This window comes from Plasmodium coatneyi, chromosome 12, assembly GCF_001680005.1.
Source record: "Plasmodium coatneyi strain Hackeri chromosome 12, complete sequence".
NCBI lineage: Eukaryota > Apicomplexa > Aconoidasida > Haemosporida > Plasmodiidae > Plasmodium > Plasmodium coatneyi.
In genome coordinates this window covers 1,258,617-1,285,002 of record NC_033567.1, presented here as the reverse complement: position 1 = coordinate 1,285,002, position 26,386 = coordinate 1,258,617, and the positions used below count along the sequence as shown (strand labels likewise).

Here is a 26,386-nt window from a genome sequence, read left to right as displayed (position 1 = left end):
TGAACTCTAAGGCCTGAAATATTAAACCAAAACCATGAAACCTAAAGTCTAAAACTAAAATAAAAAGCCTAATCCATGTACCCTAAACCCTGAACCTTAAACCGTGAACCCTATACCCTGAAACACTAAGCCCTAAAACCCGAAATCTAAAGGCCTCAAGTGTGAGACCTAAACCCTAGACACTAAACCCTGAAACTTTGGAATACTGAATGAGGGATATAGCAGAATGATTATTAAGCGTATGGATCGTCTCTTTCACGCTTCAGGTCCCTTAATTCCTTTATATCACTTAAGCGCCCGGAAGCGTGTTCAACTGCTTGCGTCTATGGTAGAGGAAGAAGATGTTGAAAGATAGTATGCATTTGTTTGTAAGATGTATTATTTATTATAAAGTGTACAGCTGATGTAAGGGAGTGTACACGTCTTATATGTGAATATCTTTTAATCGTTTAATCGTGAAGGAAAAAATATAAGCAGAATACACGTGAACATATAAGGTACAGTTTAGGTTTTAGAGGTGAAGAGGGGAGGAAAGGATGGTATTATACACAGTGTGCTGACTGAAAATAAGATAAATATTGTATTCTGTACATGTATAAATTGTATGCACTACCTATATATATGTGTATGTATGTATAATAGCAGGAATTTTAAATATTCACGTTTGAATAATAATGGAATGCTCGTTAAGAATGAGGAATTAATTTTGTGCTCAGAAGGGATAGCATCTTCATGAATAAGCTTCTGGAGGTGGATGAATAATAGTATATAGTATTTCCAATGGTTATATACAAATTCGAAATAGTATAATGAGCACATAGGAAGAATGCACAAAAATTCAACTTCTTCGCTTTCTTCCATTATTTTAATACATTTGTTCCCAATTTCACCTAATCATATGTGTAATAATTGAGTCCATACGTATAATGTGTTATCGTTCGTAAATTTAAAGAAAGTTTATATAATGGGGAAGTGAGAATTTAATATGTAATTGATCATAAGCATCATATAATGGGAAATTTTTTTTTCATACATTTCTTATGTATGAATAAATAAAGAAGGCAAGGCAACAACTTTTCTAAAAATAAAGTTCCCATTTTATATACTAAGAATACACAATTAGAAGAAAATGTCAAACCCATCAGCACCATTCCCAACACAGGTCGGCTATACTTGCTTTCCTTCTTCTTATTCTAAATACATTTTCTTTGTGAGCACAATAAATACAACAACTTTTATACACACACTGAAGTAATAATAATATAAAAGGAATATACATGTGGAAAACACACATTTATTTGCACATTCTACCTCTCCGTTCAATTATACCTTCAGAGTCCAAAGTCAGTTCAATTACCCTCATGGGACGTATATTATAAGTTCTGGACCCGTGGAACATGTAACACATATGCGAACATACCGAAATACGGAGACGCATTGGCGAGTACGATAGCCAATGGACTAAAGAAACAAAGAATTACGAAGAGAGTCGTGGCCAATAGAATTGCGAGTGGGTGGTGCAATGCATATAAAATGGAGCGGGAGAAGGAAACATACGACAATTACCTCTGGGACTTTTTTTATTATTGGGTAGGTACCAGAATAAAGGAAGATTTAAAGGGGTACGATTTTACAACTACAATGAGGACAATTTGCGATAAGTTGCCCGAGAGCGAAGCAAAGAATATATGTACGAATAAATACCCAGAAATTAACAAAGACCTCTTTGAAAAAGCAAAAGTGCTATTCGACTTTTTCTATAATTACGGTACTGCTAAAATTAAATTACAGGAGAAAGGCCTATTTACGAATGAAAAATGCAACAGTTCCTTAAAAAAAGTTAAGGATGCATATCAAAATATAAGGGATATTTGTGATGGGGAGGGGGATTCTAAGAGTCAATATTGTGAGAAACTTATACAGGAGTATAAGGTAAAATTCCAGAATGGGGCACCATTAAAATTAACATGCCCCGGAGACCCCGCACAAGCAGACCAATCTGAAGATGATGGGTCTGGTAAGCAGAATAGAACAACCTTTAGTAAAATAACTGTAACAAGTAAAAGGGTGAAGTAGATAGGTATTTCCATGTGGGAGGGTAGACACTTCACAGAGGACAATCCCCCTGTTAGGGCAATCTTCCTTCTGCTGAAAAAATATTCCCTTGGGGGGGGAGGAAATAAAAACAAAGAAAAAAAAGAAGAAGGAAGGTTTAGGTAGTCAGGGTTTAGGGTTTAGGGTGTAAGGTATGTGGGTTGTTATGGATGTAAAGAAACAAGGTTTAGGGTGTCATGGTTCAAGGTTTAGGGTTTAGGGTTCAGGGTGTAAGATAGGTGGGTTTAAGGTTTAAAGAAGGAAGGTTTAAGGTGTATAGAAGGAAGGTTCCAGGAAGAAGGAAGAAAGAAAAAGGAAAAAAAAGAAAACATTACACTAGAATTGTCTGTCCTTATTTTTTCTCTGGATTCAGAACACACGGAGGCAGAGGAGGAAGATGAGGATGATGATTATAATGACAATGACGACGAAGACGATGTCGAAGAAGAAGCTGTTGCTGCTGATCCTGGTGCTGCTATTTTACCCGCTGTGTCTGGTGCATTGGCTACAATAGGACTACCAGCAGTTATTTTCTTTCTATATAAAGTGAGTATACAATTAAAATTATAATTGTAATTGAAATTATAAATAGAAATATATATATTAGTTATTTTATTTTTCTATATTCAAAAATGAATATTCAGAACGAACGTTTAAAATGAGCAGTAATGTGCATATATATTCTGCGCACATACGGGCTTATCTTTTATTTGCTCCCCTTGCTTAGTATACCAATTTATTTTCTGGAATACGTAACACTTTTGGAGGAAAAAGCAACAGAAAAAAAAGGTCCGTCCGACAGGAATTAAACGCATTCTCGGAGGACGATACTACAGATTACTTTACAATAGGTTCGTCATCAAATTTAACAGTTGGTGATTCAGCAGATGCTTCTACTTTATATAATGAACCATCGAACAGAAGGGGGACAAATAATAATAGAGGAAGTAGGAATAATATAGCCTATCACCGTATGTAATGTTACATGGAATATTGAATGAATAAATGTCTCCTTCCGTTAATTCTAAACAGTGTATGCAATGTCCTACGGAAGGGACATAAATAAGCGGAGAATTCATGTAATATAAAAGAAGGATGATATTTCTTCTTTTCCTTCTTATATTTTTTGTTTTTTTTTTTTTTTGTACTATATGGAACTGTTCATGTTTCTGTGGAATCAATATAAGTGAAAAAAAAATTTTTTTTTCCAATTTATTCTGACTTCTTGGTAAATTATTTTACTGAAGATCCAAAATATGTTAAATTTTTTTTTGTTATAGGTTTTCTTTACCTTCATAAATTTTTTTACCTTAATAATTTTCTCTTTCCTAAGGTCCAATTAATGCACATATTTGAGAAAAGGTGCTCCCCCAAGTTGTGCGCGAAGTTCCCGCGAAGGTGCGCAATAAAAAATAAGTGTGTTCTTACAAAAAAAAAAAAAAAGAGAGAGAGGAACTGTGTGTACAATTACACAAATTTTTTACCATGTCACACATGTGTATGTGTATAGGAAAAAGAATCAATATTTCAAGGACAAAAACTGGCACATTAAACAAAATAAAAGAAAAAAATTTAAATTGAATGGATTCACAATATGAAAAAAAAAAAAAAAAAAGGAAAAAAAAAGGAAAAAAAAAGGAAAAAAAAAGGAAAAAAAAAGGAAAAAAAAAGGAAAAAAAAAAGGAAAAAAAAAGGAAAAAAAAAGGAAAAAAAAAGGAAAAAAAAAGGAAAAAAAAAGGAAGAAATGGAAGGAAAGAAGTAAAGAAGTAAAGAAGGAATATGAAGGAAAGAAAGAAAGGAAGGAAAAAAGGGTGTATAAACACCACATTTGTGCACATGAAAGAATAATAATATTAAAAAAAAAAAAAAAAAAAAGGGGAGAGAGCGGTGGAGCAGGCACACTAAACATAAATAAGTAAAATGGTTTACATGTATTAGGAATGATTCATGTACGTATATATGTGAATTAGGAAATGGTTTATATGTATTAGGAATGGTTCCTATGTACGTATATATGTGAAGTAGGAAATGGTTCGTATGTATGTATGTATATATGTGTGTGAAGAGGACAGTGTTGCTCATTTATTGTAATATGTGTACAGTTTATCCGTACAATTTATGTGTGCAATGGCGACATTCGCCCTTTCCTTATATATGAAGGTGCTATATTCGTTGATAAGCTATATTTTTTGGTCGTCTATTACTATTATTTGTTATTCCTGCTGCTGCTCTTGCTGCTCTTCTTCTTCTGAGTGGTGGCTTAGCATTATATATAGTAGATCCATATGTTGAGTTGAATGTTCTGGAAGCTTCTGTGGAATATGTTGTCGACATATCTGTAGAAGAAGTTTCATCTTCTGTTCTTGTATATAATGTGTCGTCGTCGTTAAAGTGGTGACGTATCATTGTTGTTGCTGTTGCTGTTGTTGTTCTTTTCCTTCCTTTATTGTTACTTCCTCCAAATTTGTTACTGATGCAGGAAGGTAGGAGATTGTACTAATAGGGCAAAAGGAAGGGAAGATTGTTAGGGTAGAAATGGGTATTGGGAGTGGGGGGGAGCAAGGATAGAAATGTTTGCCACATACACAGTTCACTTCATTTTATATCCTATGTTTATAAATGTAATGTGTACACATTAGTTATATATTTTACGCACTTATTAAAGGTTTAGTAATAACAATTACCTTATATAAGAAGAATCCAACTGCTGGTAGTCCTAATACGGACAATGTGGAAGAAACAATGGTGCCCGTTCCGTATGAGGTTGCATCATTGGAAATTGCATTCAGAGTTCCCACTGCTCGTGCAAATTTCTCCGCCCGGTTCGTTTCACACTTTGAACTGGAGAGTTCCCTAAAATTGTGTTGTTTATACTCTTTGTTAAATTTATAGCAATATGCTTGGTTATTAGCAGTAATCTTCTTACAATGTGAATTTACAATGCTATATACTGATTGAGCCCCATCCACATAATCCACCAATTTATCACTACAGGTCGATTCGATATTTGTGCTTAACGCTGTTTTTATTTTACCATAGTCCTGGTGGAAATCAAATACCTTTCTCTCAGAATCGAAATCGGCCGCCTTAATGCGGCTAAGTTCAATGTCACACTTCCCTCCATCAAGACCAGGTAACTGCTTCAATTGCTGGTGAACAGTTTCCATGAAATTCCAAAATGAACTATCATCGTTGCTAAAGTAGTCAGAGAATAGGTATCCTATGTAATAATATAAAAAACCACAACGATCCACATCAGACAATTCGACATTCCCTTTGTTCTTTGCATAACACCATACATCCTTAAGACTAGAAATATAAGGGTGAGCACCACGATTTGTCTTCAGTAAGCTCTCTATTTCTGATGGTAAACTTCCATCAGCATTCTCACAGAAGCCCATACCAGTGTTCAGTTTATTGTATGCCTCTGTGGAAGGTAACTCCTTTAATATGGGGTCCTACAAAAATGTAATAATTAGTAAGATAGATCTACGTTTCTACACATTTCTACTGCGCGAAGGAAGAAATGTTATATGTGCACATTGATTCGTTCATTTTAAATAGAAAAAAATAACCGCAAGCATATGGTTCAAGTCCATTCTGCCAACACCGACATCGGACGCACCCTTAACCTCATTGCATGATAATTTTAATAGTTTCTGCTCATTGTCTTCCTTGTACTTCTGTTCAAAATTTTGACAGTAACCACCGAACGTGGTATTACCTTGGCACGTTGTATACACGCTCTTATAATTTGAAACTAATTCACTTATATATGCGGAACATGATTGATCACAACCTGCTGTATGATCATCGACCAGCTCCTTTATTTTGGCATGGTCATAGATGTATTCATATGCTTCTTTTCTTTGCTTAAAATTGTCCTTTATGATACCACCACAGGCAAATTTGCAGTCACTAACTTCAGTCAATTTATTCTGAAGTGCATCACAGAGAGCAGTCAAAATATTATTGAACGTACTACCATCGGTGTCACCTTTTATTTTACTTCCAATCCAAAAAAATAAAAAATTACAACGTTGTTCATACAGCGGTTCCTTCGTTTTTTCCATTTTGAATGCTTTACCGCAGGCATTTGAGATGTCTTCATAGTCCTCTATTTCTGCATAATATGTGTCCAGGGCATCTTCTATTTTAGTGACATCCGCATGGTTATCATCCATGTTGGCGGAATTGAACTTATCATATATTAACCCTGAGGGTAAATTAAACAGCATGGCTTTCTATAAATATGAATAAAAGGGGAAGAAATATATATTCTTGCTTATCCTTTATTTCTGTTACAGTATGGACAAATTGGTGTGCGATTATTATATATATATTTGCACTCATCAGAAGGAAAGAATAACCGTTAATGATCTTCCACCCATTGTTCAAGTATGTTTCTGTGAAGAATGAATTTGTTTTCAGGAGTTCTTCATATATATATATATTTATTCCGTATATATATGATGAATTTCTGTATAGCGATTTCGTCCGTTCGGAGTTGTTCTCATACATAAATATATGTATTTCTGCGTATATATATAACGAATTGGAGTGTTCAGAGGTTCCTATATGTGCAGAATACATATGTAAATTTTCCTCCTCCCTCTTTATGCTTGTGCTTATTTATTATATATATATATATTCGATGGTAACACCATTATTAGTAATATTATCTTATTATTTGTATACACGCACTTCTATAATTAAATGTGTACAAAGTCGTCCTTACTATACATAAAAGGGAATGCAATTCTCACCCTCTCAGAAGAGAACACTCACGGGGCACTCTTTTAATTTATACTTTGCAAGTTGTACCTATGGAACAGAAAGAAATTGTTAACACACATATGTAGTACATGTTCATATACACAAAAAACCCTTCTCCCCTCTGGGATATGTAAATTCATTAATGTTGACAGAAAAAGGTATCTTTATATTCAAAATACATACATAATACAAATATAATACAAGTATAGTACAAGTATAGAGAGAAAAAAAAACAAAAGAAGGGGAGTACATAACGCAAACACATATATGATCACTTTCAGCTCAAAAGAGCACCATTATATGTGTGCACATTCCTCATAGCAGTACATATGCTTATAGCAGCACATTCTTCCTGTAGTAGTAGTAGTTTGTTGGGAAGGGAAGCAGCCCCTAACCTTTCTACTTTTACATTCCCCTCCTTCCCATCCTCCTCCGTATGACCGGTTTGTTGTTATAATAACTATCACGCCTCTTCCCTTCTTTCGCTTATTATATAATTACACTTAAAGCAGCTTAAACAAAAAATATATATTATACTACCTGCAATACATCTTTGCTTTTTTTAATCCATGTGCACATTACAGAATTCATTTCACACCTTCCATCTAACTCCCCTCCTTCATAAGTACGATATAGATAGCTCATCTTTATACGGCATGTCATTGTACTCAGAATAAAGGGTTCAGGGTTTAGGGTTTTAGGGATTAGGATTCAGGGTTTAGAACTCAGGGTCTAGGGTTTAGGTTTCAGGGTTTAGGGTTTCGCTTTCAAGTTTCAGTACTTCCTTTTCTGGTTTCAGTATTTGGGGTTCAAGGTTTAGTATTCAGGGTTTAGTGTCTAGGGCTTCAGGGTTTAGGGTTCAGGGTTTAGGGTTTCAGGGCACAGGGTAGAGGGTTTAGGCTTCAGGGTTTTGGGGTTTAGGATTCAGGCATTAGGATTTATGTTTAATGTTTAGAGTTTAGGTTTAGGGTTCAAGTTTTCGGGTTCAGAGCTTAGGGTTTAGGCTTCACGGTTCAGGATTTAGTGTTCATGTTTTCAGCTTCCACAAAAATTCCTTCAGTAGCACACAATTACATAATAAATCCAACCTAAAAGATATACTATAAACTCAAACCTTAAACCCTGAACACGAATCCTCAAAAACCTTAAAACCTGAACCCTTTATTCTGAACACTAAACCCTGAACCCTAAATAGTGAACACTGAATCCTAAGCCCTCAGGCCTGAACACTAAACCCTGAACCCAAAAGACTAAAATCCTAAAACCTAAAACACTGAAACCTAAACCCTAAAAACCTGAACACTATAACCAAAATCCTGAACCCTAAACAATAAAATCTGAAACCTTAACTCTAAATTTAAACACTATACCCTGAACCCTAAACCCCAAACCCTAAACGCTAAAGCCTAAAGCCTAAACCCTAAACCCTAAACCCTGAACTGTGAAAAACCATAGAACTTGATGGAAGGAGAAAGGGGAAGGAGGAGTATATACTAATATGTAAAGGTGTAATATGAATTAAGAATAAAGTTAAGGGAATCCTAAAATATTACAATGTTCATTCCCATTCTGATTAAGTTCCTGAGAGTGTACTCATCACAAAAGAAACGAAGGAAGAAATAAGCACATTATGTTTTCTGAGTTATCATAAGCGGAAGGAGGTGTAATTTAAATTGTAATTATAGCAATGCACAGTTTTTTCTCTTGGAAGATAATGTAGTATAATTTCTTATCATATATTCTTCTTCTCCTTCTTTGCTTCATAAAGGTATTCTTTTTGGTGTATATATATAGATGTAGATGTGTGGTGAGGAGAAAAACATAGGGGCATTTGCTATATATAAATTGTGCACTTGTGAACAATGTTTGAGATTATTTTAGTAAGGACTTGTTGTGATATAACAATAAAACATGAATTAATAGTGCATGCTAAAATTTTATCTTAAAGGAAGGAATTACAGTCCTCTGAGCACAATTAGTTTGGGGAGGAGAGAGTGATAATATAAAACATAAAATAATGATGTACACACTTCAATAATGAAGAATTCATCCATGAACTTTTTACATAAACACTATACATAAAAGATAACATTAGTAAAAGAGGAACCAATGAAGGGGCAGAAAAGGGGCTACTTTTCCTTATTCAGGTCGTGTGGCTGCATATGAAACAATTATAGCATAACTTCACTACATATAAAAGTGTATATGAACAATAGCAGTAAAAATGACGACAAAACTATTAGGGGTATGTTCTCCTTATGTTAAAAATTGCATGCGTAAATATTATGCACGTAACACTTTGTGTATATGTGTAGTACAACCACACCAACGAAACCTACCTAAGCAGACCGAAATATATATATGGAATGTACATGAATAAATGCACATATATATACATTCATATATACATATGTATATATACATACACATTATATATATAAATATATAACTATATATGGACATATATATATATGTTAGGTATATATGAACATATGTGGGGAACAACATACATGCTAATATGAACTAAAAATATATATATATATATACAACAGAAGAATATACACAACGAGGTATATACACAAGAAAATATACGCACACGCATTCGGCAGTAGGAACAACAACAATGACGATGACGACAACACCATTAGGGGTATGTCCTCCTTATGTTAAAAATTGCATGTATAAATATTAATTCATATATTATTCATATAATACTATATATATATGATTCAGCAGACCGAAATATATATATATATGGAATGTACGTGAATAAATGCACACATGTATATATGTACATTCCGTTCATTAAATTTATAGGAGGCAAATTTGAAGGAATTACCTTCAAGTAAAAATTTTTACAGTAAATTCCAGGGAAATCTGAATCCTTGTAATGGTGAACCTTCGGTACAAGGAGTAAAGGATTATCTGGAGGAGAATATGCATCTCCACGCTTATGCAGATGATATTATAAGGGCCTGGTGTTATATAGCAGGAATGAACCAGGGCAATGCCTTTTATAAGGATCGTTGTAATTTCTTATATTATTGGATAGGAAGTAAAATACCTAAGGAGCAAGAAGGGGGTTCATCATTCTCCGACCTTATGAACGAACTTTACACTGCATTACGGGGACTGAAGGTTCAAAATGGATGTAACGTTAGGTCTACTGATGACATTAGCTGGGACCTCTTCATGAAGAGGAAGAGAGTACATGATTTTACCCATGATTACGACACTATACAAGAGCAGTTAGAAGGCCATGAGCACAATTGCGATGAGGCATATTACCAGAACCTGCAGGCTATTCTTACAGCTTATAATGCTATACATAAAGATTGTGAAAATAAGTCTAATGATGAGTACTGTGTGAAATTTACAAGTGAGTATGGAGAATACAGTAAACAAAGGGAACTGAAATTTGAGTCTAAGACGGAATGTTTACGAGACCCCCCACAGGGAATAAAAGGAAATAGTTGCCCCTTAGAACAAGGATCTGGGAATGGTACTCAAATATACAAGAACGTCCTATTGGAATTTACTGCCATATCCACAGCACATCAAGGATCTTACACTAGTACATCTATCATGGAAGACAATATCATTACTGCGGTATATTCAGCATTGGGACTAATGGGATTACCTACAATCACTTTCCTGTTATATAAAGTAAGTAATTAACATCACCAATTTGAATAGTACAAAAACAACATAACTAATGATAACTCATATATGTGTGCACAGATGCAATACACACAGACACACACCATCATTTTTATATGAAGCAATATATATGGAATACACTCCATGATGTGCTCATATAATACATACTCCTCCATTTCCTGCACTCCCCTGTTTATTTTTTTTTTTTCTTTCCTTTTTTCTTATTAGTATACCTCCTTATTTTCTAACATACGTAACTCCTTTGGAATGAACAATGGAGGCAGGAAGAAAAGGTTCGCCCAACCAGACCTTGGCACATTAACGGAGAATGATTCAAGAATAGGTCCCACAACAGACACTTTTACCGAATATTGCACAGAGAATTCAATAGGAGAAGACTCTACAATATATAATGTTGCATCCACAGGATGGAATAAAAATGGAGGAGTAAGAAGTGTGCAACCAAGAAGGAATATAGGTTACCATGGTATGTAATAATATATGTAACATCACATGCAACGCATCGCATGTAATACCTACAACGGGAAGGGGAAGGGGGAATGTTTCCTCCCCCGTAAAGTATAACTGACCATGTACTTTATACAATGTAAAAGGGCATAATGGCATTGTTTCTCCCATTCCTTCTTTTTTTCTTTTTTTTTCTTTTTCCTTCCCTCATTTCTCTCTTTTCATTATTTTCTATTTTTCGTTTTGTTAATTAAATTGTTTACATGTTCATGTGTAATTAATATGAGCCCAAGGAATTCTTTATTTTAATTTGACCTCCTGGTTAAATTTTTTGCTGAAGAATTAAAATGTTTATTCATTTTGTTATAAATTTTTATCTCTGTAATTTTTTTCATCTTAACATAATAATTCTCTTTTTTCCTTTTAAAGTCCAATTATGGACATTTGAAAAGTGCTCCAAGTTGCGACCTTGTGCGATGTCGCGGAGGTGCGCATCTCCTCCTCCGCAAAAAAAAAAAGAGAGAGAGGAACTGTGTGTACAATTACACAAATTTTTTACCATGTCACACATGTGTATATGAAAGAATCAATATTATAAGGACAAACTCACACAACAAAGAAAAGAAAAAAAAAAAAAGGCAGCTTCTCCTTATATACACAACCGTGTTCATATTGTTCCAAAGAGTTAATCCTTCGGATGACCAATAAACCCTTTATAATCTAAAATAAAATTTTAAGCACACATACGCGGTGGTAGAACATTAGGACCATTTTGTTGGCATTCTCCTAATTGGTGGATTAATAAGTTTTCTGTGTAATCCCCTGCCAATGTTGCTTTTCCTTCCGGCTGTACATAAAGCAATTGCATTGTTATTTACACAAATATGTGTGGTACCCTTTTCAAACATGTTCCAATTGGTGTTACCTCTAATATTGTTTGAATATCCCCTATTTGTTTGAAAAAAGAAAGAAAAAAAAAAAATACACAAATATGTACATGCATTACACCTTTCCAAGTCGGTAAAAAAAAAGGAAAAAGTAATAATGGTGTGTATATGAATGACGAATGGAATGGCGGGAGGACGTGAGGTTGCGTTACCCTTATGGTTAGTATACACCGATGAGCATTTACAATGTACAGGTTTATTGTAACGTGGACCTAGCGCGCTTCTTTCCATTTGCATATGAATGTTGAAAGAAATCCACCCACCCCTGAAGGGTCATTTCAATTGATGAAAAGAGAACAAGTGAGTCTGCATCTCACAAGAAAAAGGCCCCTTCTGAATGCACCATTAGCTGCCTTAAAAAAGGGAAATATATACCTATGTGGGAAGGGGGGGCATAGCAGAAAAAAAAAGAAAAAAGAAAATAATAAAATAAATAAATAAAATAATAAATAATTTCACAACATCTCCTACTCCCCCTTAAATTTTAAACTTCTTCACTTTTTACTGTTCCTTTTTTTGTTGTTGCGCTTTGGTGGTAGTTCCTCTTCCTCCAAAATTGCAAGCATACAGTATTCGAAGTTTCTTACCATACCTTTAACGGAGAGCTAAAAGGAGAGGGAAGTCTACGAACATTGCCTCGGATGGCGTTCCTACATATCACCGAACGTGTTGCGTAGCGCAGTGGTAGATTGCACGATAACCGTGAACAACGCCACTAAAAGAGCCGCTAACATCGCCGCTATCAGAGGCCATTGATGACCCATGCGAGGAAGCGTCAACCTTTGCTCGGGGAAGACAAAAGCGTTTCCCTAGTGTGGACGCAGAAGCTCTATTCCCGCATGTATGTAAGTACCTGCATATATATAGGTAGTTACCCTGCTTGTCTCTCTTGAGGGGAACAATTAAAGCGATTCAAAATTTTAAATGTGAATTTGGGTTTATTATTGTATCAAATAATAAAGCTCTTTTCTATTTTTCCATTTTCTGCCAAAGTTCGCGTGAGCTGTGAAAATAGTGAGCACAGCATATCGCTACATACGCATGCAATGGTAAGGAAATGTACACGTTACACTTGTATATGTACACACATGTGTTTACCACCCAACAGGTGCTCAAGCGGTTCGGGAATTGGAAAAAAAAAAAAAAAAAAAAAAAAGGAAAACACGGATATGCACTTACTATTAAAACACTTGACGGCCCATCATAAATACACGTAGAAGAGACCTACGCCCTATTACGCATAACGTGTATTCCGACGGAAGCGTAAAAGGGAACTTAAAAATAAATTTATAAGCTTTGACCAACGTACACACCGCATTAAAAAGGTGAATGAAACTGAACGGCTTTACAAAAAAGGAAGCGGCGTTGCATCAAAACGAAGGTGCAAAAAAAAAGGAAATTACAATGGTACAAAAAAAGTACACACACACTATATATGCATGTACCAATAACCAGTTTGAACGAATTTAATTTTGTATAACACTGAAAAAAGGAGGGGAGAAGTTGGAGACGAAGCCGGAGTAGTTGGTGCTGCTGGCGCAGAGCGCGCTGCGGAGGGAAAAGAACGATCCAGCTGCATAAACACAAAACTGCGATGGAAGGTCTTTTGGTAAATCTTTCAAAGTCCAAAATGGATGCAAGCCACGATGGACTAGGCAAAAAGGTCTTCTAAATTTTTTTTTGTTTTATTTTTCTGTTCCTTAAATGAGCTGTAGTGCACTTCGCTCTTCGTGGATAATTTGACTTGGCCATTCTGTGACAAATCAGTGGTGGAGTTCTTCGTCATATTTATTGCACTGCTATTTACTCGTTTTATGTTGACCGTTTTGCTGTAATGATTTGGAGGGCTTCTTTCAGCCGTTTCGCCAAAGTGGCCTTCCCCGTTGTAGCTGCTTATGCAGGCGGTCTTGCTGTTTTGATAACCCCAAGGGGGGTATTGATGGCTTGCCCCATTGGGCTCACTCAAATTGTAAAAAAAATCGTACTGGTTATTCACTTTGTCTGCACCATTCAATCCGTTGTTTCCATTACTAGCATCCACATCGTTATGGTAAAAATTGACGAAGTTTTCATTTTGGCTATTTTGATAATTCGCTGTTTGTTTTGCAAAAGCGTTATTATTATTTTCTATAAAAAGGAAGTTATCATTTCGATAGCCTTCCTCATTATTGTTCAAAATTTTTGTACTGTTATTTTGTTCACTATAGAATGGTTTTTCCTCATGTCTTTCTTCGCTTGGTGAGGGGAAACCCGTTTTGTCATTAGCAGCTGGGTTGTACGAATACACAGAGTAGTTAACTTCGTTGTCACCCTTGGCATTATAATTAGGTCCACTTTTCGTTTCGTTATTACTTTGATACATGTATAGATTATTTCCGTTTGATGCACTATATGTGTTACTAGTTTCCGCATTTTCATCATTTTGGTGATTAAAGGGGTTCATTTGAGCTCTGTTAGTGTTACCATCATGGAGGTTCATTTCAGGGTGGTTAAACTTTTCCTTACCGTCGAAATGGTTATCGTTACTGATATGCGGCGTGCTGAATTCGCCATAGTGATGGCTGCTACGATTTACTGGCAAAGCGTCAATCATCATTCCACTTGCATTGTCGTGGTGAAATTCTTCCTCCCCCTTATTCACGTTGCATGCATTTTTTGGAACCATTTGTCCGTTTCCATCTTCTGATCGATGCATAAACGGTTGGTCAGCGGGATAACCAATACTTGCAAAATTATGTAGATCACTCTGTATTTCAATCTGCTTGGCATCATTTACACCATTCGTTATGACGTCTATTTCTCCTTCCTCAATTTGCACATTATTCGGTAGGGTGTTATTTTCTTTCGTACCATTGGTACTATGGTAGAAGTTTTCCTCATTCAAGTTGCTTTTCACATTCTTTTCTTCATTTTCATTTTTGGACCACAATTCTGTGTCATCACCGAAATTGTCACTTAGGTTTTTCTTTTTCGTTTTTTTGCTGGAGAAAATATTTTTCCATTTGCTTTTTTTCTTTTCCTTTTCAGTGTCTACGCTATCTTTATTTTTGTCATCATGTAATTGTGTGGGTATAGCTTCGTTGTCCTTCCCTTTTGGGAAGTCCCCTTTGGGACTGTCATACGGGTTGCTATCGTTCGGGGTTAAGTTATGAGGGCTTCCCTCACTATCGAACATTTGCTCATTATTAAAACTCTGTTCTGCCATACCTTCTACAGTGTACCTGCTGTTGTAGACACCTTGGGGAGCTTGGATAAAGTGGCCATTTGCCTCCCCCCCCGCGTTATGATCCGTACTCACGTCGTAATGCACATCGGGATGCACGTCGATATTATTACCACCTTGCATGTCACCCTCCGAATGATGCATAATCATATTCACATTTTTACCTCCTAGGTCGATCAAAGGTTCTTCTCCACCCTCGGCTGTTTCTTCCAAAAAAGGATTAATCTCCATTGTCACATTGCCCATTACGTCAATCTTCCCATCGGGTGGGGAGCTCTCCACGTGGAAGTTACTCCTGTGGGAAGGGTATCCCTCTATGCTATTTGTCCCCTTCCGATTAGATGTGCCACTATCGCTAGGAACAGACATTGGACCGTCAATGTTATCCCCAATTTTGTCTCCCCTTTTGGGGGATTTTGTCGCCTTACCCCTGCTGGTGGTTACTTCTTCCTGCAGTTCGCCTTCTCCGCCACTTTGAAGTGCTCCACTTAATGATCTAGGACTGGCCTTTTCCTCCAACTCTAAATCGTCACTAAGGGAGGTGGCCTTCCCAAAAATGTCCAGTTCTCCTGGGAAGCTCTCTCCATCGTCGGTAAAATGAGTCTGTCCAATATTTGCATGCAAGTTATCGATCATATGGTCAATGTCGCTTATGTCTGTATTGATGTCGTTAAGGGCGCTGATTATGTTACTACTGTTGTTGTCGAATCCTTTCTCTTTTATTTTTCTATCGTTAATTTTCTTCTGGGTGATACTTTCTAACAAGCTTATGCATTCATTAATTTTGTCATTAAGGGAGAGAGAAGCAAAGTTATCCACCCCGATGTTCACCTTCTCACTAGCACTTCCATCTCCATGGTAATCCATTTGAATTGTATTTTCCCCCCCTTCGCTAGCTTCATTTATTAATTCCTTAAAGTGATCGAAAAGGCCATTTTTATACTTGTTAATTGTCTCCTTTATTTGTTCATCCAGTTTATGCTTAGTGTTGTTGAGGAGACTATCAAAGGAATTTTCTTCCACGAAATTTTGATTGTTCATCTTGTTATTCTCTACCGACTGTCTGAGCGTAAGCAGTTCGTCTTTGTATTTTTGCTCTAACTTGTTTGTGATTTCTTCTATAACTTCGTCTCTTATTTGCTCTCGTAATTTGCTAAGATAGTTATCATTTAACATGGCGGAATTTAAATTATTCCCACTAAAGTTGACGGTTGAATGGGAGCCTGCCACTTTGGTATCATCGGGGCTGTCTGGTATAGGACTCGTTAAGGTGCATTCAGTTTGCACTTGACAGTCTACTAATTTTTTTTTTTCAAATGGGGGAATCACAGGTGGATATACGCTGTTAATACTGGTCGTTTTGTTTAGCATTGCTCTTTCCCCCTGTTGCTGTCTCATCCTCTGTTCACTATTAACGTGGCCAATATTGCTGACGTTGCTGCTGTTCCAGCTGTCGTTACTTCGAGGCACCTCCTCCTGTATGGAGCCCCGGGGAAAGGATACGGTAGCACTTTTCGGATTTATCATATGATAATTGTCCTTTATATTCCTTATCTGTTTTTTCAGGATAACATTTTCGTTATTAAGTTGGGAATATTCATTTTTTAATTTCATAAATTTTAAATGTAGCATGTCCATTCTTTTTTGATAATTATCCATAGAATTGTTACTGGCACATTCTGTTTGCGACATATGTGCTCTTTCATCATTTCTTTTCGCTTGATCAATCAATTTTAATATTAATTTATTTTTTTTTTCATTTTCCTGTGCAGATAAGTATTGCTCCCTATTTTCCTGATTGACTAAATGTTTAAGTAAGTCTAGGGATTGCTCCACTATCTGCGAATTGCCCTGCGTTTTGAAACTATCATGAGACTCCAGGATAGACGTTTTGTTCAGTTTTTTCTTATTATTGGTGTAATACGAAATGTATGATAATCTGTCATCAAAATTTCTCGATATGTTGGATGTCCTATTCACTTTTGGAGCAAACAGATTTATGGATTGTGATCTGGGGGAATATATTCTGTGGGAAGACGTGTGGTTTCTTGTAGACCTCACTTCGTTTGTTACTTTATTCATGTACATGCTATACTGGGGGTCGTAAGCTTTGTTACTGTAGTGGATTTCTGACATTTTATCCGCGTCATAGTTGGAGTAGGGGAAGCCGTTGCTATCTTCAAGTGGAAAATTACCACTGCCGGGGTCAATTGGCATTTTTCCGTTATGACCTACATTGTGACTGCTGATATGGTGACTCCCCATGTGGTGGCTGCCACTGACATGGTTACCACTGACATCGTTCCCGCTGACATTGTTGCCGCTAACATTATTGTTGTTTGCTTTGTGGATGACTTCAGATTTCGTGCTCCTTATATTGGGTTTGCTTGAAAAGAAATTCATCTTTGAACTTCGTTTCTTTTAACTCGCTCGGAGGCATAAAAATGGGCGGGCGAGAGTACATACATATAAAAATATGTTACACGTATACGGTATGTATATGCGGGAAGAAAACTAAATTGGGGGTTAATTCGCATGCCAAAGAAAGCATTTTCCTTAGCTGCGCGGAACACAAATACATTTGCTCTGAATACGAAAAAAAGCGAAATCAAACAGCGCCTTCAAAATTGAAATATAATATGCCTATGTTACATAAGCGCATATGTATGTATATATATATGTAGTACAAATTTAAAGGAAAAAAATACTTTCGGAAATGCTTTCCTTTAGAAAAAAAAAAAAAAAAAAAAATACATGCGCAAAGAAAAAAAAAATGTTCATTCGCTAATATGTTTTGCTGAACATAAAACGCATTTACGCGCGTGTATAAAAATACGCATATTGGAGCATACAAAATATATACGCAAATGACAAACAAATCAGTTTTTTGCATTTTTTTAATACCTTTACAGAGGCGGAATTTTATTTCATTCCCGTCATCGTCCGAGATGGAGCGCGGGAAACCGGCACAATGGGAAAGGAAGCTAGCATGTATGCATACGTTAGCATATTTGTATTACGTGCATCCGTATATTCTCGTATGTAGGAAAAATCCCCCCTAGCGTTTTTGCAAACGGTTATGATATGCATATGGTACATATGTGTACAAAGCTCGATGTCGAGGGTGAGGCTTGAAAATTAAGAAAAGCCAAAAGAATGACCCCCTAAGACGTGTACACTGTTGTAAGTTAACACTTGCCATAAGCACACGGAAATGGTTAAATTAATGATCAGGGAACGCCCTTCTTTCCATCCTGGTGAAACCAATTCAGCGTGATAAAAAAATGAAAATGGTCATAGACATTTCCTTTTTTTTTTTTTTTAACAATTCGTAAGGGTAAGCGTTTACACACGGTTAAGGAATGGCAAAAAAGAAAAGAAAGCACCTTCCGTTTGAAGTTATAACATAATTTAGCTTTGCATCCTTCCCCAAACGAAATGATGTCAAGAGGGCGATTTATTTGTTGATGAAACGCGCTCATTATATGTTCACGTGGGGGAAAAGTCTTTAGCATATCACCATGTACAGCACGGTGATTTTTACACATTCCTCACTGTGACGCTTTTTTTTTATTCTTTCGAAATGGTTAAGAGGGAAAACGTTTCTGATCCGAACTTGAATGAAACGAATACGTGCATCAACGTGTGGCTAAAATTGTGAGCTTATCCCCTTATAAAAATCTATCGCCCAATCTTAATCTTGTCTGGCAATAAAACAAAAGGATGCATGATAGGCAGCTCTCTAATAGGTAAAAAAAAGAAAAAAAACTTCTTATTAAAAACCAGGTTTTCTCCTAGCCCCCCTACACGCTTCCTGTTTCTACCGCAGTTTAAAAAACTAAAATTGAATATACGTTCCTATGTGCAACGATAAAAAATGGATAATTTTTTTTTTCCCAGCGTCTTAAACGCTAAATTGATTGTCTACGCAATTTTTTTTTTTTTTTTTTTTTTTAATTTACGCAAGTATCATTGTTACCTTGCTCAACAATTTGAACTTAAAAATTGGACTAAAAAAGGCCGTTCACAGTTAACCCATTGTAAAGCTAACATTATATTTTAAGCAAAATAAAAGTAAAAATAAGGCTGCTCGTGGGGGGAAATCTACACAATAAATATAAATGTGTCCAAATTGCTCTACCCTCTTGAGTATTTTTGCCAAATTAGCAAAAAAAAAATATATATCCCCCCTTTGCTGCTGCGCTGGCCTAATTTTAAATCTCCTTGTAACAGCGTCGCCTCGGCAAAATGAGCAATTACATGAAACCAAGGGTGCGAAAAAAGTTCGGTGAAAATGACACAAATGACGAAAATGCTCTAATTGATGAGAATAGGAAAAATATTAGCCGTAGAAATAGGGAAGCTACAAACATCTATTATACAAACAAAAAGTTAAATGAAAAGTTAAAGGGGAAATCGAACGTAATTACGGACAGTGGGGGAAAGACGCAGCTCTCTAGTAAGGAGGGCACTACCATAAAGCATATAAGTGGTCATACTACTCAGAAGGAAGAACCCCAAAGGGCTGAAAATGAGAACGATGCCAACACAGGCACGATGAATGATTCCGCACAAGCGGACGGAGCAACAAACGAAAGTGATCAGATAGAACAAAAGAAAAAAGAAATTAAAGAATTGGCAAACCTCTGCCTTGAAAAGAACTTATCAGTGAACAGCGAAAATATACAAATTGTCAGAAAATTGAAAGAAAAAAGAATGCTAGAAGAACAAATCAGTAAAAATGAGAATATCAAAAATTTAGAAGAAAAGAGAAGAATCTTGGAAGAAATAGAATATCACGAATGGGCGGACAGGGAAAAAAGAATAAAAGAATTACAAGAAAAAAAAATGAAATTGTTAAAAAAAGTAATGGTACAAAGAGACACAGAGAAGGCAGATAAAATATTTTACGAGGTCGAAAAAATTGTTCAAAATAGAGATAAAAATAAGGATAAAATTATCGAAAATTTTGAAAAGGAAAAAGCAAGAGATATGAGAAACTTATTTGTAGAAAGAAAAAATAATCTCAAAACAATTTTTAATGAAAAAACAGACATAGTTGATCATATGAATGATCACACTTCAAATTATAACTTAGAACTGGAAAGAAATGGAACCATCCCAAAAAAAATAAACGAAAAGACGTCAAACAAAATTGACAACCTCCTCAATCTGAATGACCTGAACGACTTGAACATCGATTTGGATAAATTGTCCATATACACACAGGGGGAAAAGAAATACGACAAGTTCTCTAAATATGAAGAGAAAAAGAATAAGCAAATCATTGACACGTTCTACAGATATTTAAATAAGGAGGAAAGCAAATACACGTCAGACGAATACGTATTGGGAGAATCCGTCAAAACTCAAAAAAAAGCACAGTGCATGAAAATTAACTTCCCCTTGATTGAGGTCAAGTCTAGTGAACAGGACATTTTCGAAAAAAATATTTTGCAGTTACAAAATTTGCTCAGGGGAAAAGCCATAAAAATGTTAATGAATGATGGAAAAGAATCTTACAGCGATTTAATAGAAGAATTAAAAGCGTACGAAAAAATAGACCAAATTAGTGCAAAGGAAAAAGATCTATTTGAGAAGGAAACTTTTGAAGAAATAAAAGTTGATTCTTACTTAGAAAATGTGCAAGGCAAATACATATCCGAATTGTTGGATTCTTTATCTAACGAATTGGAGAAATATGAAGAAGAAAGGAAAATAGCGGTGCTCGTGAAATATGCAGAAAGGGAAAGAAGATTAAAGGAATGCAAAGAAAAGGGAAAAAGGCAAGCTGAGTTTTTATTGAGAGAAAAGGAAGATTATATATTCAATGAAATTATGGGACTAAATAACCAAACCGTTGATTCTTACTTGGAGGACATTCTAAGTAAAGCAATCAATGACGCATCGAAGGAAGAAGCTCTGATAAGGACCAAAAAAAAAGCTGAACAGCTCAACGAAATTTACAACTCTTTAGATAATAATAACGATGAAAATAACAAGCTCATAGTCAAAGATCTGGTTGGCAATTTTATCATCCCGTATGTAGATAAACAGAGGGGATTACAGTTTGACTTGCTAGAACAGAAGAAAAATAACTGCGTCTCGAATTTTGCAACACAGCACGTTTTTTCCAAAATTAGTGAAGCATTCTGATGGGGGGAATTCCCGAACATATACTACTACAACCTTACCATTTTTTTTAAGAACAATTGAGAGGGACAATTCAATTGTGCAGGCATTTTTAGCATGGCCTTAGACTTTGCTAAACCTTCCTCTTTTTCACCTTTAAAAATTAATTTTTTTTATCAACAAATGTAATGCTAAAATGCTTGTAGCACAAGTGCGTGTTTCACGTCATTGTTCTTTTTATAAAATGTACATTTGTCTAAAGAACGCGTAAGAATATTCCATGTGCTTTAAAATTCGAAAAATAAAGAAAACTTTTTTTTTTTTTTCCGCTCATTTGTTTGGCTGAAGAGGATCATTATGAAGTGCATGACTGCGGAGAGCTGAGTGCGCTTAAAGATACGTGCCTTAATAAATAAACCAAAAAAATGTGCCTCCCAAATTGGGAAACACTCGCTCAAAGCATAAATTAAACTGCGCTACAATGAGTTAAACTAAATTTGGCAAATTATGCGTGAGCATTTTTCCCTCTATCGTTAAATGCACTTGGCCGAATTGAAAAAAGGGACAAATTGATCTTACAACCCCATAATGAATGTTAAAGCTCGGTTGAGTAACCCCTTGGCACGAAAACGTTTTCGCTGCCCCTCACATGTGCGGAAACTTAATTACACACACATTTGGTTTACGAAGTTCTCGAGTAGCGCAGTTGAGCAGTGTGGGCAAATCGCTCCGTGAGTGTTCCCGGGCCTCACATGTGTGTAAAGTGCGTGCTCAAAAGGGTATGGACGTGCATAGACATGACCAAGCTCACGCGCTGTAATGTGACCCTGCATGTAATGATGCGAGAAGGAATGCAGAGCAAATGCACAACCTGGCCCCCAAATGGGGACATACAGTCTTTCCTACTTTTGCACAGCTTTAAGGAGACTCTAATTGTTCTATTAAATGGAGATTTACAAAAATTTTTTTTTTTTTATGTTTTCCATTCGTTAATCGCAACTCACGCATGTGTACAAGGCAGGTGTGCTCATTTGAAGACCTTAAATTATGACTTGCTCTGGAAATTGTCATTTTTTTTTTTCGTCCATGTGCACACATTTTATGCACAAAAAAAGGGAAATTTTTCGTGTTGCTTAATTTGTAAAAACGCAACACATGATACATATCAACATTTTTCATTTTTTTCCGACTTTCTCAATTTAATCGTTTAAACACGAATAGTAGAGAAAATTGCTAAAATTGCAAAAGGGAAAAGAGAACAAATGCGCAATTTGGTGAAAATAAAAAAACAGCAATACGTATAAATCGTATCAAAAAAATAAAAATAGTGCGCAATTATCTTGTTCACAGGGACAATTGGTGCAAAACGATTTAATCAAGGAAATACTTTTTCCTTCTGTTTTCTTTTTTTGTGATCAAATTGGGACAAAATGAACAAAATGACTCAGAGCATGTATACACAATAAGGTAAGTACCTCATGAGGTGATAGCGTAGTTCAGCACATTACCCTGTAATGTCGAAATGTAAAGGCATGGTTGCAAAATTGATCTGATCACATTTTTTCACTTGATCATTCCAAATTGCCAACGAGCAAGCAAAATGGTAAGTGAAATGGCAAAATAGTCTGCTTCTCGGACGAACCAAGTTTCCCCCGTGGGAGTTTCGCGGCAGCGTACCCGTTTGTGCAGCTCATATTGCATATATCACATAAGTCGTACTTTTTCGTGCGAACTTGAATGCGCACATATAATTGGGCCTGTACATCTTCACGTACACATTTCACAAGGGGTGAACAGAAAAACATGCATTTCGCATATAACTCCCGGGCAACGCATGTTTACGCGCAAGTGCCTGAGGTTAAGGGTTTCTCCGCACTTTTCAGTTTATGAAGACAGTGTGCGAATTTTACAAAAAATAAAATATAACCAGGCCAAGTGACAACCAAACGTGTATAAATAATTGAACGGTAAACACACCATGTACCCAATCCGGTTGTTGCGCAAATTTTCCTTTTAACTCCGCGCATAGCGCACATGTATAAGTATTAAATACGCACATATATTTGAATATATAAATAAATATATGTATATATATGCATTATATATTTATATATTTACGCTCATAATTATTGTATAAATAATTATACATGCGTCCTTGGAGTACGCCCCATTGTGCGTTCGGATATTTTCACTTATATATAATTATTTTTTCCTGTCACTATTTAGTATGAAATAAATCCTAATTTTTTAACATTTTTCTTTTTTCCATGAAAAAACATTTCTTGTTTCAGGAAAAATTGTGCTCTGTTCGGATATAAGTAAAACGTATATTTTTGCATAATTATACATTTATATATACGTTTACGTGTTCCCTTTTGCCAATTTTTTTTTTTTTTTTTTTTTTTTGCATTGTAAATAGTGTACTTTATTATTGTACGGGTACATATTGCATATGTAATGTAACACGCTTAATAAAAACCTTACGTATATTTTTATTTTACATTAAATATTTCGTTGGTACGAAATAAATAGTTATAAAGTAAAATTACTTTTTTTCCCATTTTCTTTTTCACGTTTAACCCATTTTTGTTAAAAAAAACAATCGCATTGTAATGTCAATTTTTATTCCCATTTTGAATAAATAGTTAAGAAAATTCAATTAAAGTAATATAGTAAAATTCTGCGGAAATAACAGGAAGTTTCCTTTTTTTTTTTTTTTATTAAATAAAGTTGGCTAAAAAAAGATTTCTTTTTTACGTACAAAATAATAAAAAATGTCAGGAAAAGGACCAGCGCAAAAATCCCAAGCTGCAAAGAAAACTGCAGGAAAAACTTTGGGACCAAGGCATAAGAGAAAAAGAAGAACAGAGTCATTTTCACTTTACATTTTTAAAGTTTTAAAACAAGTGCATCCAGAAACTGGTGTGACAAAAAAAAGCATGAATATTATGAATTCTTTCATTAATGATATTTTTGACAGATTGGTTACCGAAGCAACTAGACTAATTCGTTATAATAAAAAGAGAACCTTGTCATCACGTGAAATTCAAACAGCCGTTAGATTACTTTTACCTGGAGAATTGTCAAAACACGCCGTCTCTGAAGGAACCAAAGCCGTAACAAAGTACACCACCAGTGGTGCATAGATATAATGCAGTAATTGTTTCTCAAACATCATGGGGAATACAACCGTATATATATCCCCCACCCCTGGCTGCGTATTGTAGTTGCTGGTCCACATATATAGCTGCATAAGCACGCCTTTATAAAATACCCCCCGTATGAAAAGTTTTATGGCATTATAAAAAATGGATATTACCAACGGACACACTACTCTACTTTTACGCATTAACAAAAAAAAAAAGAAGAAAAAAAAAAAGTCTTCAAAAAATATGGCATATATATTTGACCATGCATTTTGCAATTTTAGCAACTTTTCAACAATTGTGGAACTAGTGAACCTGTTTTTTAAAACAAAACACGCCTTAACTATTTTGAATTTAACTGCATTTTTAACTCCTGATGCGCATGCATATGCATGTACGTATGTATATATATATGTGTGTATATATACATATGCGTACGTATGCATATATACACGTGTATATATGCATACGTGAGTGTATTTATATTTCAATACACGCAGCAATAGAGAACGAATGCATTCAAAATGTGTAAAAGAAAATTATTAATAAAACGAACGCGTGTGTATATGTCAATACATGCAATTTCTTAAAATTATTTCCATGCGTCTACTTTTTTTTTTTTTAATTATTCAATATTTATATGAAAGATAAATTTAAAAAAAACGCCTATAAACATTTAAAGATCATTGTTGAACCGTACATAGTTTTTTTTTTTCTTTTTTTTTTTAAAAAACACTAGCGAAAAAATTATTATGAAAGCGACTAAATGGAATAGAAAACTGTTAATTTAGTGATTCACTTGGAACGATCTCCAAGGAAAGGTTTACCTTTTGGCTTATGCTGTTGCTTGTTCAAACGACGTGCGAATAAGGTAGAACAAGTGTAGGCGTCGTGGTAGACGTTATTTCGTCAGAAGGGGGTTTCAGTATGCATTAAATATATATATATTTCTTTTGCTAAATTTTTAACGTAAAAAGGGTTTCCTTTTTCTTACTTTAAAATTATTTCTCAGTGAGGTAGGCAGAAGAGATAACCTCCTTTAACCTTCTTTATGGTGTGCTCACTTTTTACTGCTGAGGCTCCTTTTAAGGAACTCCTTACAGAACGTGTGCGGGCGCACACGGGTGTACGCTTGGCGGAGGGTGGAAATTAGGAAACAATAAGAAAACCGCGAAGGCTAAGAAAGCTAAGAGAGTTAAATCCGCCATTAGAGTTAGCTTCAGCTTTTGTACGACTCACAGCAGTTGGGGGGAAGAAACACAAACGCAAGGATTTTAACATTAAACAGCCATCTGCGTGGTAATTTATTCCTACTACAAAATGCTCGTATCCCCCACTTTTTGTAACACTTAGGAATAGCTGCTTGTGTTCGAGTAAATACATCCCAAGGTGGGACTTCTTACATGTTGGCATACCATATGCATATTGTTCTATTAGCCTTTCCGTATAGTGGCACGCGGATGATACGTACTTGTGGACCATTCTTAGGGGCTTCTTTTATTTGTCACAAAAGTGTGATAATTTTGAACTATTCCTTTAACCTTGGTAAGGAGGTTACAAAAATATAAATATCCATGTGTGTGTACGTATTTATGTATGCATTTGTGTACCTACAAACGCGTAAGCACTAGTCCCAAGGAAGTTGCCGATTCTGCTGCCACGTTAGAGGCGTAAGCTAGCGCGAAATCACCCACAGCAAAAGTAACAAATAAGTTGCGTAAACTACAAGATGAAGCACGTGTGCTTCTGTTTTAACATGTGAACGGGGAGGTAGTTCGAAAATGGCATATTGGTAGAAACACTGCCAACACATGCATAGACAAATGCGACAATAAGTAGAGGAGGTTAAGAAGAAAAAAAAATGGGGACAAGAAAACCTACCTTAATTCGTTATTGGTAAGTTCTTGTATGATATGTGCGCCGTTCGTCATGTAGTGAAA

At 35.5% G+C, this 26,386-nt stretch overlaps 5 protein-coding genes across 5 annotated transcripts; 4 read left to right on the top strand and 1 right to left on the bottom strand.

Annotated features, from left to right (window-relative positions):
* Positions 1-1,533: 1,533 nt before the first annotated feature.
* PCOAH_00039480 (KIR protein) lies at positions 1,534-2,664 on the top strand (the record flags this gene model as incomplete). Its single annotated transcript, XM_020060739.1, has 2 exons — positions 1,534-2,059; positions 2,468-2,664. 2 exons carry the CDS (start codon positions 1,534-1,536, stop codon positions 2,662-2,664), a joined length of 723 nt encoding a protein of 240 aa, XP_019916474.1.
* Positions 2,665-9,493: 6,829 nt separating this feature from the next.
* Positions 9,494-10,548, top strand: PCOAH_00039470 (KIR protein; the record flags this gene model as incomplete). The annotated part of the gene is made up of 2 exons (XM_020060738.1): positions 9,494-9,520; positions 9,688-10,548. 2 exons carry the CDS (start codon positions 9,494-9,496, stop codon positions 10,546-10,548), a joined length of 888 nt encoding a protein of 295 aa, XP_019916689.1.
* Positions 10,549-13,596: 3,048 nt separating this feature from the next.
* PCOAH_00039460 (Uncharacterized protein) lies at positions 13,597-17,571 on the bottom strand (the record flags this gene model as incomplete). The annotated part of the gene is made up of 1 exon (XM_020060737.1): positions 13,597-17,571. One exon carries the CDS (start codon positions 17,569-17,571, stop codon positions 13,597-13,599), a length of 3,975 nt encoding a protein of 1,324 aa, XP_019916394.1.
* A 1,845-nt stretch (positions 17,572-19,416) lies between these two features.
* Positions 19,417-21,324, top strand: PCOAH_00039450 (Uncharacterized protein; the record flags this gene model as incomplete). The annotated part of the gene is made up of 1 exon (XM_020060736.1): positions 19,417-21,324. The coding sequence occupies one exon, from the start codon at positions 19,417-19,419 to the stop codon at positions 21,322-21,324; it is 1,908 nt and encodes a 635-aa protein (XP_019916107.1).
* A 2,750-nt stretch (positions 21,325-24,074) lies between these two features.
* On the top strand, positions 24,075-24,446 carry PCOAH_00039440 (Histone H2B; the record flags this gene model as incomplete). The annotated part of the gene is made up of 1 exon (XM_020060735.1): positions 24,075-24,446. One exon carries the CDS (start codon positions 24,075-24,077, stop codon positions 24,444-24,446), a length of 372 nt encoding a protein of 123 aa, XP_019916858.1.
* Positions 24,447-26,386: the final 1,940 nt, after the last annotated feature.